General features: G+C 43.7%; 1 protein-coding gene and 3 non-coding genes across 5 annotated transcripts in view; 2 read left to right on the top strand and 2 right to left on the bottom strand.

Moving 5' to 3' along the window:
• Positions 1-1,613: 1,613 nt before the first annotated feature.
• The window catches only part of LOC117235851 (aryl hydrocarbon receptor protein 1), a 156,090-nt gene continuing 143,279 nt past the window's right edge, over positions 1,614-14,424 (bottom strand). Inside the window, exons 5-11 of one of the 2 annotated variants that reach the window (XM_033498277.1) lie at positions 6,998-7,207; positions 5,156-5,450; positions 4,892-5,033; positions 4,350-4,817; positions 3,277-4,269; positions 2,109-2,386; positions 1,614-1,749 (exon numbers count right to left, since the gene is read on the bottom strand). In XM_033498277.1, the coding sequence (XP_033354168.1) occupies positions 2,173-2,386; positions 3,277-4,269; positions 4,350-4,817; positions 4,892-5,033; positions 5,156-5,450; positions 6,998-7,207 (2,322 nt within the window). In that variant the 3' untranslated portion in view covers positions 1,614-1,749; positions 2,109-2,172. The remainder of the gene's footprint in view (positions 1,750-2,108; positions 2,387-3,276; positions 4,270-4,349; positions 4,818-4,891; positions 5,034-5,155; positions 5,451-6,997; positions 7,208-14,424) is intronic. The other variant, XM_033498278.1, reaches the window with a different exon arrangement.
• Positions 7,424-7,495, top strand: Trnam-cau. The gene has a single exon. It is a non-coding gene; the product is annotated as a tRNA-Met (tRNA).
• On the bottom strand, positions 7,709-7,780 carry Trnam-cau. Its single transcript has one exon. It is a non-coding gene; the product is annotated as a tRNA-Met (tRNA).
• Positions 8,218-8,289, top strand: Trnam-cau. Its single transcript has one exon. It is a non-coding gene; the product is annotated as a tRNA-Met (tRNA).

The raw sequence follows: 14,424 nt of genomic DNA, 5'->3' as shown, positions 1-14,424 counted from the left end.
AATCACGTTTTTCTCTTTTCTACCTCTTATTTCGGCCTGGAGATTCGAAGCATTGAGAAATTCACTCTGGTCTCCTCTTCGAAACGCGGACAGTTCGATGCCACGGGAAGTCGATCGAGACTTCCGGCACCCTTCCCCCAATAATTTCATCTCCGTTCCTTTCCTTTAATTTCACGCAGTCTTCTCGTTTCCCGAGCATGGACATTACGTTCGCGAAATGAGAGTATACGTCTAAAATTATGGAAGGCTCGCCTAGCTTCTCTAGACGTCGATTTACGCGCGTGTACATAAATAGCCGTATAAATTAATTAAGTACAAAAATTACAAACTTATTAACAAAACATTGGCAAGACTGAGGTTGTTCAGCCGAATCGAGAGTTTCCCCCTTTTCTTCCCTTAATTTTGGTCTTGGCCCGTTCAATGGAATACGCAACCACATCTTGACATTCTTTAATAGGAAAACGCAAACAGTGTGATCCAGGAATCGAATTACTTCGAGTTGTTTTTTTGCTTTAAATAAACTAACGATATGATAAAATGATAATGCATAAATGTAGAGGGGGATGTTTGTAGCTAATTTATTGCCACCGATAATACGTATTATATACTTTGGTCCATCCATAATAGGATTTGGAATATGAGATGGAATGTTTCGCGATGCTATTGTAATTCGATTCCTCGTATAAGTGCGGCAAACATTGAACGTTTGTCTAATTCCCTTCAATTTTTCCTCGTTTTCAGTTACGCGTGCACGAATCTTAAATATCTTTTAGAAGAATACCGCACTTTAAGTTACCTAACACATATCACAGAATCGTGTGTACTCCATTAAAAAATGATTACACGCACAAAAACGCAATGACACGATTAGCCCCTTACGAGAGTACTTCGCGATCCAATACCGATAAAATCTGATACCCGATGTCGCGAAGGATCAACAAAGAAAGAAAGAATAAAACAACGATAGTACGTACAGAACGATCACACAATATACGCAGGCCTAATTTAAAACTAAACTCCGTATGTGTTGCGTTTCTCATAGCTCGATCGAGGCAATTAATTTTGTGCTCCTCGACGGAATTCTATATTGCTCTTTTTCCTGTTCGAAGGATGAAGGGTGGAAGTGTGGTTATCGCGTCCCTTTAGCAAGAACCATTCAAATATTCGCCTGAGAAGATTTTCATGGAAGGCAGAGATCCTCTGCGTGTCACGCTTATTTTTAATAATTACAAGGAATAGAAGAAACTTACAAATATTGTTGCCATTGGGATCAAAGGGGCACGCTAGCCACACTCCAAGTGAATTGATTACAAATTCGAACATTGTCGATATGTTAATTACAAACGTATCTTTAAATTACAATCTTTCGGCTCGCAAGAAAATTGCTATCTTTTCCTATCGTGCAAACTCGCTTCGCGAGTAGTAAACGTCGATTTTCAGCCGAATACAGCCAACGAGGATCTCCGTAATCATACCCTTTCACGTGGTTTCACAATTCCACGAGCGGGAGACTCGAAACTCTGCACGACCTCCGGAGAACTCTCGCGAAAACTTAACAATACGGTCGAACGAACGTAATCAGGCGTACATGCACATACGTCGTAGCAACGTCGGGCATTAACTGTAAATAAGTGTGTTATGTTACAGCATTATACGGCAACACTCTTAACAACTTCAACCGGTATTATCTGTATGGTACAGTCACGCGTTTTGCGATTCGCCTCGGTGAAACTATCTCCTGGGAGATACCTGTGAACAGTCGAGACGATGGCATTTGAGAAACATTTTTACATAGAATCATCAGATTAAATATTATGAAATGTAATAATTACTATACTCTAAACGTTTGTGTATGTTTTATAGAGATATATAGAAATATATAGAATACGTATGATGTATAAGAATAGACAAAATATCGAGATGTTGAAAATATAGCATCTTTAACTTTTCTTCTTTTCTTCTCTAACCCTGTCAACATTCACGAATTCTTTATATTTCGATTCGTAGAAGTAAATGAAAATCTGATATTGATCAGTTTGATAATCATCACACAACTTGATCGCCTTGATCAACTTGAAATTACCTTCGTCAATTGACCCTGAAATTACCTTCATCACTGAAACGGAGCGATGCTGAGGTCACGAAGAGACTATTGGTTGAGCAGGGTGTTAGTCACCTCAGAGATGGACAACAGAGGACTCCCGGCGTCCGGTTTGGAATCTGAGGGACAGTTGGGCCCATTCCCGCCGCTGATGATGCCACCGCGTGTTGGTGCTGAGGGTGGTGGTGCGGTGGGTGGTACAAGACGTTGCTGTTGCTGGTGTTGCTGTCCGGGCCGATGCCCATGCCGATTCCCGTCCCCGTTCCCACAGCTGACGGGGGTGTGCTGCAACCGAAAGTATGTTTCCCCGTTATTTGCAACCCTTTCCGCTCCCTCATTTATCTCTGTTCTTATTATATACTTCGTTAACTCAATAGTTCTTCATAGTAATTCATTTGATAAAACTTTCCTTTTAATTCTTAACGATTTAGACGTGAGCGTAATTTTTTTCTCCTAAGTGCAGTGAGTAAAATCAAATTATACGGAAAACAAATGTTCGAGTTCGAAATAAACGTTCCGAGAAATGAATTAACGTGGACATGCAGAGTATGATTAAATCTATAGTGGTACGCTTGAGAGAAGTTTTGTGCATTACTTGTTACGTGCATGCCCAGCAGTCAAATATCAAAGGTATCGAAGGTAGCTATATCGCTTCTCGCGTGACTATTTTTACTCTATCACACCAAATAAATAAATTTTCCTCAAAATCTAGGAATTATTTTTATTTAACCCCTCGAGGATGACTTATAATAAAATCAAATCGATCGAACATTCCCGGTTCATCGAAACAAAATCATTCTATAAAATAAATTCTACATCTACCCCACTTCGGCTATCCTAGAGGGATTAACTACGACCTGAGAGCCATTCGAATACTTCAAAATCATTTCCACACGTCGGAAGAATTATAGTAGACAGAAGCGATATAGGGAGATCGTAAAATCGGACAGTGGTTAAAGTTTACAACTTTCCATGATCGCAACAATTAATACCGAGGCAAGTGCGTACTTGCGTGTGAAATTGGTACGACCCTACCTGCGGTTAGACCAATTGGTGACCTTACTTAACGCCTTTGTCGAAAGTTGTAAATTTTAACCGCTGACCGATTTTGCGACCTCACTGTATCCCTTTCATCTAGTATACTTTAAAATCGGTGAGGCAGCAGTGACACTCACTGGGGCGCGTGCCTTGGTGGTGCGGGGTGGTGATGGTGGTAGGGATAGTACTGGTAGTGATGGTGGTGTTGCACTCCTTGCCATACCTCGGAGCCCGCTTCCCCGTGGCCATGGCCTGGATGCGAGTGCGCGTATCCGATAGTGCTGGCTGCTGCGGCCGCAGCTGCAGCCGCGGCTGCCGCTGCTGCTTGATACTGAGACGTGGTCACTGGGTACTGCTGATGCTGTTGTTGCTGTTGTTGTTGCTGCTGCTGTTGCTGTTGGGGCTGTTGTTGTTGTTGATGGTGTTGATGCTGTTGCTGTGGCTGCGTCTTGGTCCTCGGTGAACTGGGCGCGGTAGTCTGTTGCTCGCTTGGCGACGTCTGTCGCCATTTGCACTCGCCGTTCATGGAATTCATTTCCGCCAGAGACTTGAGCGGATCTCCAGCGTTAGCGTTAGTGGAATGTGTAGAGGAATGGGTGGAATGTGGCGTGGGTGGACTGTAGCTGCCGTTGTTTCTCGGTGGAGTACGCGCAGGGGGCGCTCCCCACATGAGAACAGTTTGTCGTGGCGCCTCATTTCCGTAAACTTCCGGTTTCACGTCCTCTATTTTCGGAGTGAGCACGCCGTTCGTAGGTCCGGTTACCGGGGAACTTCCAGCGGAATTGCTGGAGGAAGCTCCGCCTTCCAGGGAGTGCCTGCTACCAGCACGGACGATGTTAATGTCTGCCGTTGCAGTATGCATCGTCGATGCACTCGCAACAGGACTGGCTGCATACGGGGACCCGCTGACGCTGCTAGGATGTCTGGTTTCTACGTAGCTGTACTTAGGAGATTCGCCCAGTTGTTGACAGTACAACTTTTCTTCCGCTTTACTCGTTAGTTGATGCGTCTCGTAAGTAGGTAGCGAGACGTCGATGAAACCGTTGTACGCTGTGCTGGTATGGTACTCTGGATAATAGGAGCCCAGAGGCCTGTATTGGAATAGGTTTTCCGTCGCTGCGGTAAGGTACCTGGATTTGTTGACGAATATCGTTTATTCTCTGCCCTACGAACTTCTCGATTTGATATGTAAATGTTCGAGAAATCTCACCTATTGTCCAACGCAGTAGCTGGGTACAGAGTCTGATGATAGTTGCCAGTGTGACCAATATACGTGGTCAACGAGGGATCCGTGCTTGCTGCGACCGCAGTAGGTGCGTAAGCAGTCGGGTACATCGTGTTCAGGTTGCTGTACGCTGCAGCAACTGCAGCTGCAGCGCTGGTATCAGCCGCGAGGTAATCCACGGATGCGACAGTGGGTGTGGCGGGTGGAGAAACGGACGATTGAGCGGTCAGTTTGGTACGTTTGTTTCGACAGGTGGACAGGAAGTCTCTCAGCTGGGTCTTGTACCGCCTGTTCACTCTCTGTGACGTCGGTTGGCTGGGAAGTGTCGGCGTCATCACGGAACCTGTGAGGCTGTCGCTGTCCGAGAAGTAGCTGTTGGTTAGGCCGGCGTCCAGATAGCTCACTTTGAAGTCCATTGTTCGTTTACCGAGAAGATCCCGGCCCTCCTCCTCCCTGAAAAATTACAAAGATAGAAGAATTTTAATAAAATTGAAAACGTTTGATCGAGTTTTCGAATCGAAACTTACATGAGTGGCCGATGCGTGCTGATGACAAAGTCGGGCTTCGAGTTCTTGTAGACTAGCCTGGAACTAGTCTGCAGCCACTGCCACCCACCGTCTTTCTTCTGGAATCTGTACGCTATCATGCCCGATGCTCCGGTTTTCAATACTAAAAATTATCATCATAGAACACATAGTTGAATCTATAATATTACGTGTTATTTATCGAACTTAATATAATCTCTCGAAATAATATCGAGATATTAACATGTAATACGGAACGATGCTTACGTTCTTGATGAGCGCTCGCAACATACGCCAAATCATCGTAATGGACTAGATCATAGCCACCAAGGTTCGCGAGTTCCGCGTCCGAATATCCCAACAACATTTTTCCTCGTTGGTCCATAGAAACCAGCGCAAGGTCGAGCTTGTGCTTGCTTTTAAACATCACGTCCTTTTGCGGAACTTCGAGCAACGATGGTGGGCCGAACGGCGTGCACAGAGCAAACAAAGCTAGCGGCGGCTCTTCCGTTTTCCTGTTTTGACCATGAAGTATCTTCACTCGTCCCCTGATGTCCAAACGCTGGAAAAAGAACAGACTCAACTGACGAGAAAACGAAACGAAAGAAAAGGCATGATTTTCTCGCAGATTTCGCGGAGTAGTCCACTAAAAAAGGTAGTTATCCATCGTCCATGAAGAGGAACGTAAATCAAAGCGTGGACAAAATCGAGTTTACCCTTTGGCGAGCCGCAGCACGACAAAACACTAATTACCTTACGCCAGACAGCTAGCAAATACAGAGGTGTAACGCGGGACAAGTAGGGGGTCCCAAAGCTATAAAGAAGAACGAAAAGGAGGAGCTCGTAATCCGACCAGGTCATAGGACAGTCATGCAAAAAGATCACCGCTTTAACGTTTATGAAAATGAAACTGTAATCATAAAAGGTTTACGACGAAAAGGAAGTGTCCTAATCGACGTTCTTCTTTGCGGTACGATAAACGTTCTGCGTTTTTATCAAAATCCAAGTGAGATTATTCTCGCCAGTTCAATTGACTAAACTATTCGTGTTAACCAATCGAAGACTGGATTCGTCTAATATTCTTTTTATTTTATTTTTTATTCTCAATTTTACGATCTTGCGAAATCCACAAAACTGAAATGCCTATAATACGATAATCTTTAATGGTTTAAGACGTGAGATACACAAACTGATAATGGACGAACGTAAATGCGAACGGAGGGGGAGTTAAAAATTGCAACGAAAATAACAAACTCGTTGAAAATAACAACGAAAATGTGAAAATGTGACGAGCTTAGGGCAACTTCTTGGAGACAAAGATCGCCGCAATTCCAGCCACCAGATGCCGGAGGAAAACACACGGTAATTATGGTTCAAGGGAGAGACTGACTCCCTCCTCCGCAATTAACTTTATTATCGTGAGTTGCAGGGCAGCTCGCGCTGGCAATTATGAAAATTTGATGTAAAAATCGGATCGATACCTCGCGACACAGCCTATCGTGTAACGCTCGTTCGAACCTATTCTCTTCTATCAGAAACGGGTTGAAACGAGAACGATTTTTACCGGGATACCGGTAACAAGATACCAGTACGGAAACTGTTCCTCCTCATGGGTCAACGGATCATCCTTGTTCGCGTGACTCTGTGCACGGAGGTTTCCATGAATGAACCAGAATTACGTTGCACATTCACTAAACGAACATGGAACTGTGACCAAGCATGCGAGATACGCACAGCTAAAGACTCGCTATCGATTCGACTGCTGGTAGAAACGTGTACTCCTGGGTTATGCGAATATCCAAACAATATTGGCAATGACGAGGGGTTTTGAGATCACAATCGCTTCTTCTTTTAGGTCTAAATTTGCTTCGTATGATATTTAAGTGATAATTATATGCGAATGGAGAGAACAAGGTCTTCGAGTAACCTTGACACAACCTTGAAACAAGCTACAGACGATTTTGAATTTGACATTATTTGAACGACGATGACCACTAAATGATTTTAATTTGAATCTAAAGCAATCTCAACGTTACCTTCAAGTAGGGAAAACGCGTTTTATAGATTCTGTGAGGAGTAACGTTCGAATTCACACAGCCGTAAACTCACCAAAAAGCCGGAAGTGTTGTCCAGGAGACACCGGAAGCGGACGGTGAAGCTGCGCTCGAGAAGATGACTGTGCTGGGGTGAAAGGGCGTCGTGCAAGGGGAGACTCGCACTTTCGGCGGGTAGAAAAGAATTCCACATGAGCTGCCTTTGGAGTTCCTCTCGATCTTCACTGTGGACCAGCTCGTAAACGCTTTGATGGACAATGTCGGACTGAAACAAATAAAAAATGGGTAGTTAACGAATGAGTTTCCCTCGGACATCGCCTAAAAGACAAATTTTTAAAGTTGATCATAGAAACGCGTATGTAGAATTATTCGTCGTAACGTAGGATATACAAAACGATAGATCAACGTTAGAGAAAGTAATTAAATGAGTAAAAATAGAAATTTGCAACACGCTGAAATTTCGTAGAAACCTTAACATCGAAGCAGAGTGGCGCAGTGGAAGCGTGCTGGGCCCATAACCCAGAGGTCCGTGGATCGAAACCACGCTCTGCTAAGAGGGTTGATTTCCCTCGAGAACTTCTTTTTTTTCAATCTTTTTACTAGAAGTTGCTTGTAGCCAGTTTATCCAAAGTTTCTTTATAATTTTTCTTTTAATTCTAGGCGTGTTAACTAAATTTTAATGGTAAGAGTAGGCCGTAGAAGTGTGCAGGTCACAGGAGAATGGTCGAGCAAAAAAAAAAAAGATTGAAGAAGAATCATCAAGCCATAGCAGAGCGTGGTTTCGATCCACGGACCTCTGGGTTATGGGCCCAGCACGCTTCCACTGCGCCACTCTGCTTCGTTGAGGGTTGTTTGTTAATAATTTTTCACGAGATTGGATGTTAAACAATTTAATTTTCATAAATATAGTTATGTAGCTTTTGAAAATTTACAATGTAAGTATATTTCGTTTCGCCAGACTCTAAATTTGGCCATTCACATTTTCAAATACGTAGAAGGATGATATTTCCTGATAGAATGCGCTATTATTTGTTATATAAAAAAATATTGCAATACATAATGTGTTTTATGTTTTCCAATAAAAAAGTTTCGTAACGAATGTTACGTGAATGTAACGTTTAAAAAAGCTTCCTGTCTTGTACGCTTTTATGTCTTTTTATCATTAAGAACTTCATAGTACGATATCAATTTTTATAACTCGAAGTTATTGATTTATTTTACTTTCACCCCCTGTAAACACGTTAAAAACAGCTTTAGGGACGTGTCTGACACAGCAGCAGAGTGGCGCAGTGGAAGCGTGCTGGGCCCATAACCCAGAGGTCCGTGGATCGAAACCACGCTCTGCTAAGAAAGACGAAAGTGTCTTTTTTTTTTAAATTTTTTCTTGTACACTCATAGTAGACATACGTTGTTCAATTTCTTTGCTAAATAAATTTTCTATAATTTTCTTTCTTCACAAAAACATGTCTGTTATATAGACATATTTATATTTAGTATAGTCTTATATTTTGACTGCGATCTTATAGATACTTATTCACTGTATTGCATCATTAATTATACCTCTTACGTCATTTTATTTTCTTAAAATAACATTGGAAATTACCAGAAACAGAAACTGCACAGCTTTCAATAGATCTTCTACGAACGTTTAATAAATCGTTCAATAGTTTATTCTTTGTTCAGACGTATCCCTATACTTGCATATTTTATGCTAAATACAATTATTTTAGTAGAAAATTAAAAAAAAGAAACTCATTTACAAACACTCAACGAAACTCTTTCTGGAACTATTATCTTCGACTCAGAAACCTATCCAGTGCTTTAATCTAGGTAAATAGGAAACATTGAACGGAACGTCGAAGAAACTGGTACACAATAATTTCTCCAACAACCCCCGAATGCAATGCGGTAGACAGTTAAAACTGCCCCGAGCGATCAGACGGTCGACGCGGCCAGGGTGGAGAAAAGGGACGGGCAGAGGCAGCGGCATTATTTCAGGAAATATCTGATCGGTCGTGACGTCGCGACGGCGACATAGGCGCACGTACGGCACATGTAACTACACGTGTCCGACGCACTTTATCGCGCATAATTAATCCGGGCTAGGCAGCGACGGACGATGAGCCCCGTTGGCGCACGAGAAACCCATAGTTTCCTCGTTCCTTCGTTCAAGAAAAACGACCAGAACGAGAATAATAACCTCTTTCTCTCTCTTTCTCTCTGTTTCGCGCGCGTATGAACGCCGATCGGATATAATCGGATCCGACACCACGCACCGTAAGCCTTTCGAGCCAAGCTTAGAAAATAGATCGAATTAACAGGGCCTCGGCTTTGCTACACCATACGTGGCCACGGTTGTCCGGCCTTCAACGCCTGGAATAACGTAATAAATCACCAGGTGGAAATGATACGGACGCGGGCTCGCCTTGCTACAGACTCAACGAACGTGTAAGCTCCTCTCGTAGAAATAGGAAGGCGCTGGCGCTTAGCGGTGTTTCTATATGAAGAGGCCGAGGCTATGGGCTCCCTTCGGCGGATAAGTGTTATCTATGCAACGAGAAGGCATAGCGGCGATGGTGCTTACATTTTTAAGCGGATGGGCGATGGCAGGTTGAGTGTAACTTTCATATGTTACTTTTGTAAGCGGAGATCGAGTTTCTATTAGAGTAGATAATGAATAATAAAAATAAAGATTTTTGCTGTTGGGATTTGTAAATATTCCTTGAGAAAGGATTCATCGTCGTTTCACGTTTCTTCGACGGGAGGGAAGGTATATTTTTAGGTGGACCACTATGGAAGTTCGGAGATCGAATTTTAATTGCTAATGGACAGAATAAAGATTTTTGGCAGTTACGAGCGTCAAACATTCTGCGTGAAGGTCTTATCTCCCGTTTTTTCAGCGAAGAAACAGATAAAACAAGTAAAGAGGAGACTCTTCCACGGAAAATAATATTCTACCGAAGTTGAATTCACGGAAGAATTAAACGCCATTCGTATATTCTGCCACTAAAATTACAATTTTCAGGAAGGATTCACGCGCCTTGTCTATCTTCTCCATTGCACAACGTCTAAATCACATTTATCGTCGGTTCAGAGAATAAAGAAGTTAGAGAGAAGGTACGAAAGCTGATCGCATAATTTCGACGATGGCTGGCGTTAACCTCGAAGGAAGCGCGCTGGTCGAATTGTCGCGATAGGCCATTAGCTGGTCATAGTTGTTCGAGGGCTCGGTTAACCGGGAATAATATAATAAATCACGCGATAGAAGAGAACGGGAGCTTTCGAGGTACTACGTTGCATTTCCGATAGGCGGAACAGCGTAGCTGCACGTAGCTGCACCTTCTCGTAACGTTCGTGTCGCCGGTGCACGGATCTCACGACTTCCATGTTACTCACACCATCCTTGTGTTACGATATTACTCGTGGACGATAATAGGATGCCCGTCTATTCAACCGAAAGACGTATTTTTTTTAAGAAAATGCCAGTCTTCTATTAAGTTGTTCCAGCGAAAGTCGCAAGAAACGTTTGGTACAACACCGTTGTTATCGATTTCAGCTTCTTCGAGGGTAGAATTTACATTGCTGAAAAATTTGCTATCCCACCAAGCGGATATTTAGAACGGACAAAGAAGAATAGTTTTGCAGATTCTGAAGATTCTAAAAGTTTTTCAGATTCTAAAAGTATTTTCTTCTAACTTGAACGTTTCTTCCAATTCGAACTAGGTAATTTTTCTTCCAGTTCGTGATACGATATCTTACCCACCGCTCGATATTTGTCTCATCACTGTACAAGTTATGAAATCAAGAATATTTTATCAAACGATAAAAATGTAGAAGAAATACGTTTTGAGGAACTTCGATACTATACTGTACTATATTATACCATGTAATTCGATAAGAATTCATACCGTATGGTATTTCCAATACAGAATCTCCAAGAAACACAAACGCATACTATAACCGTACACTTTCAATTTCTACCAATTATACAGTATCCTCTGGATCGCTATGAAGCCTCGAAATTAAATAAGAGCGATTTTGTAAAATATCCGCGAACATAGTATTCTATAGTCTTGTACAAAATTATGGCACCGTGAGCTCGAGTTCGGTAAAAATCCACAACCACATCTTCTTCGATAGAAATTCTCCGCTGCCAACTCCAACCTTCTATTTTCTCGGAAAAGTATGTCGATACCGGAGCGAAAGGCGAAGCACAAAATACGAAGAAACGAAGGAAACATAAAGACACAGGAGTATCGGCGAGCTCCGTCGGGCGTCCGGTGCATGGTCGGCCATAAAACTCGATCTCTCAATAAATATAGAAGGAACGCAGCGCGAAGTCGCGAGCGTGTACGTTTCTCGTTGGAAAGGGAGGCGAGTGTCCCGTGGAAGGGTCCGGTCGGTTCGCCACAGGGTCCTGGATGAATTCAGGGATCTCGGTGGATCTGCCTTGTGGCTTTCCCTAGTCCGCAACCCTGCTGAGCGTTCCGTTTGCTCTAATTTTAATTAAACCCTTCCTACACAGGATTTCCGTGGTAATCGAGGAGCCAGGCAACGGCCATACTTCATTGGGACACGCTCGACGTGTAATTGCTCCGCGTTGCCCTTTATTCCGCCCCGCCAACATGGCTCGGCCAATTTTATTCCCGTCCGCGGTCCCAGGCCCGCGTATATCAAGCCCCGGCCATGGGCGTACGTGTAATTTTCATTAATACGTGATTTATTCCGGCGACGCGTGATTTATGGAATTATATCGACGCCCGATAGCCGCGTCCTGCCACCACGCCGCCTTCGAGATCTTGCTCGTTACGTCGTTACCCTCGACTTTCCATTATTGCGTTCCGAGCGCTCTACAGGCTTCGTTCGGATTAGTCAAGTTGCCTGAAATCGAACAATTTACATAAGTTCGAGTAACACGAAACTTCGCAAACCTGTCGATTATTATCCTGCGAATTTAATATATTTTACCGTGCTAGTTGCCGTTACAGATCGATATGCGAGCCTCTCAAAGTCAAAACTGATTCGCTCCGCTTTCTGTCAATTTCTCAATTTCGTTGCTTTAAGCGTTTACGATTAACGTCCGACTCTTTACTTGCAATTTGTTGTAGGAAGATGGCAAATTTCACGATGAATTTAAGAAACGGTGTTCGCAACATGTTCGTTTCTTTCTGCTTTCTAATTTATGGAGTCGATCGATGCGGCTACCAAAAGGCTCGTACACTACGCCGTTACATCATGCGTGCAAATCGTTCACATTATCGAAAATTTGTTCTCGTTACACGGCCACGTATTATATGATGACGTAAACAGCAGTATGTATATTTCGAATTACACGAGCGGTTACTAGTTTATCGCCAAGTACAGACGTAAAAGTACGCAAGTTAATGTACGAGAAGCTGGTCTACGTTCATCGCTTTCGCTCATTAATATCCACATCAACGAAAATTTTCATCGCTATTATTACACGGTTGCTAACATCGTCCAACGGTATCCGATAGAAACGTCACTAAGTCCAATCAAACCAGTCCCTTTTGTCTAGCCCTATCAACACCTGGAAGAGAAAAACGAACGCGGTTCCTGCTACTGCAACGCATTACCAAAAACCCATCGATAGAAACACGACAAGTTGTCACATCAACTCCGATTATTGCAACTTCGGTTAGTCTTGCAAAAATGTCTAACGGACGCGGGACGCAAGGTCAAAGAACGAAAAAAGTTGGAAGCGGAGGTGTCGGTGTTCGGGTTCGAGGAACGAGCCTCCCGCAAAATACGTTGACCCCGCCCTCTTTTATTTTCCGCACGAGGCCCCGGCTACGCTCACATTTATTTTTCCCCATGGATCTCTTCTCCTTCTACCTTCTCTCGTGGTCTTCTTCTCGTCTGTGGCGCGGCCAGTTAGCAGCGACGGGCGGTTTTGCCGGTAAGGTCCGGTAACGTTTGTTACCATTGCTCGTTTAAATAATCTCGAAACATGCATCCGCGGGACGGAGCGGCCGACTCGTGGATGGCTTTACGATCGACCCTCGTCGTTAATTAAGAGCTTGTAATTATTTAGTGGAGACGCTAGCGCACCCCCGCCGGCATCGAAGCGGTCCCGCTCCCTTGGCAGGCTTGATTTACATTCCTGCGAAGAATGCGAAAGGCCTCGCCTCACTTTGCTCTATTTTCTCCTTTTCTTTTATTTTTCACCGTCGTCTCTGTGTCCTGTCTGCTCGTCCTGTTTCACAGTCGTCTCCCTCTTCTCGGACGTGCAAACGACGATGACAAGAGCGATGCCCTCACGAACATCAGATTCGATTTCATAAAATTCGTCACTCGACAATATTTTTCAACATCGTGAATGCTTTGAGGAAGATTCACGCGGCTATTCCATGTATGTTCAAGCACATTATTATAGTAATTTTCAGAAAGTGTTAAACATTTCAGATATTGTATCGTACTTTGGCAAACGTATTTGTTTTTGATACAACCCGTACGCATTGTTTCGTTCAGTCGTCTCTCTCATTCAGTTTCTACCAATGTCTTCGGTCAGGCAGCCACACGCCGTTGTTCTACCAGTTGTCGAGGATCTACATGAATGTTCTTAGTCTGCAAGGTAGGAATTACAAACTAATCTATCAAACTACTCGCAGACGATATTTTCACGAAGAGTACCGTCTTCGCAAACAATACACACTTTGTTTTCCGTCTGTCTCTTCATAAAATATACATACGACACAGAATAAATAATACGTATACGTACAAGTCATGTTAAAATCATTTAATCTCAAGCTACCGCAATTTCGAGTACCAGAATTTCTTCTACAAGCGACAGAAAGAAAGACAAAAAAAAAAAAAAAAGGAAAAGAAAAAGGAAAAAGGAAAAGGAAAAGATTTCCACGGCGAGGCATCAAATTATGACACGTCGACGCAAAAGTCAGGTGGAAAATTAAAAGTTGCAGGGGAATTTGGTCCACCTGCGAAACACGTAGCCATCAACCATCCTCTACGAGGACGAGAACGACACCAAACGAATCGCGTTCGCGTAAATCCCGTGGGACGCGAACCGCTGAGATAAATCAGCCAGGACGCCGGGTGAAATCGACGGAAACACGATTCGGCGCGATCAAAGGACCCTCTACAAATTGAAACAAATCAGCCGGCTAATAATAATTAATCCGCGGGCCGCATTAATTATCGAATGCCGCCCGAGTCGTCCGCCTTCTTCTTCGTTCCCCCACGCCGTCTTTTTCTTGCACAGCGCTCGCGCGCGCGCGCGCGCGTATGAAATCTTCTTGCTGGGTCGCAGCACGAGAACATGCGCGCATTTTTGCGCCAGCACAGCTCCGGTGTACGCGATAATGCGACCTCGAACGCCGCGTATACCGAATGTTGAGCTCTCAATTACGCCCGCAGAGTTATGACGCGCCCTTCCACCCCCTCGATTCTCCTTTGTGTTATATCTACCTAACAAAGTGGCCCGAAACAAAGTGGAAGGAGGCG

This window comes from Bombus vosnesenskii, unplaced genomic scaffold (assembly GCF_011952255.1).
Source record: "Bombus vosnesenskii isolate JDL3184/JDL3185 unplaced genomic scaffold, Bvos_JDL3184-5_v1.1 scf7180000013328, whole genome shotgun sequence".
Taxonomy (NCBI): domain Eukaryota; kingdom Metazoa; phylum Arthropoda; class Insecta; order Hymenoptera; family Apidae; genus Bombus; species Bombus vosnesenskii.
Note: the sequence above shows the minus strand (reverse complement) of the source record. Positions and strands in the feature narration are given on the sequence as shown.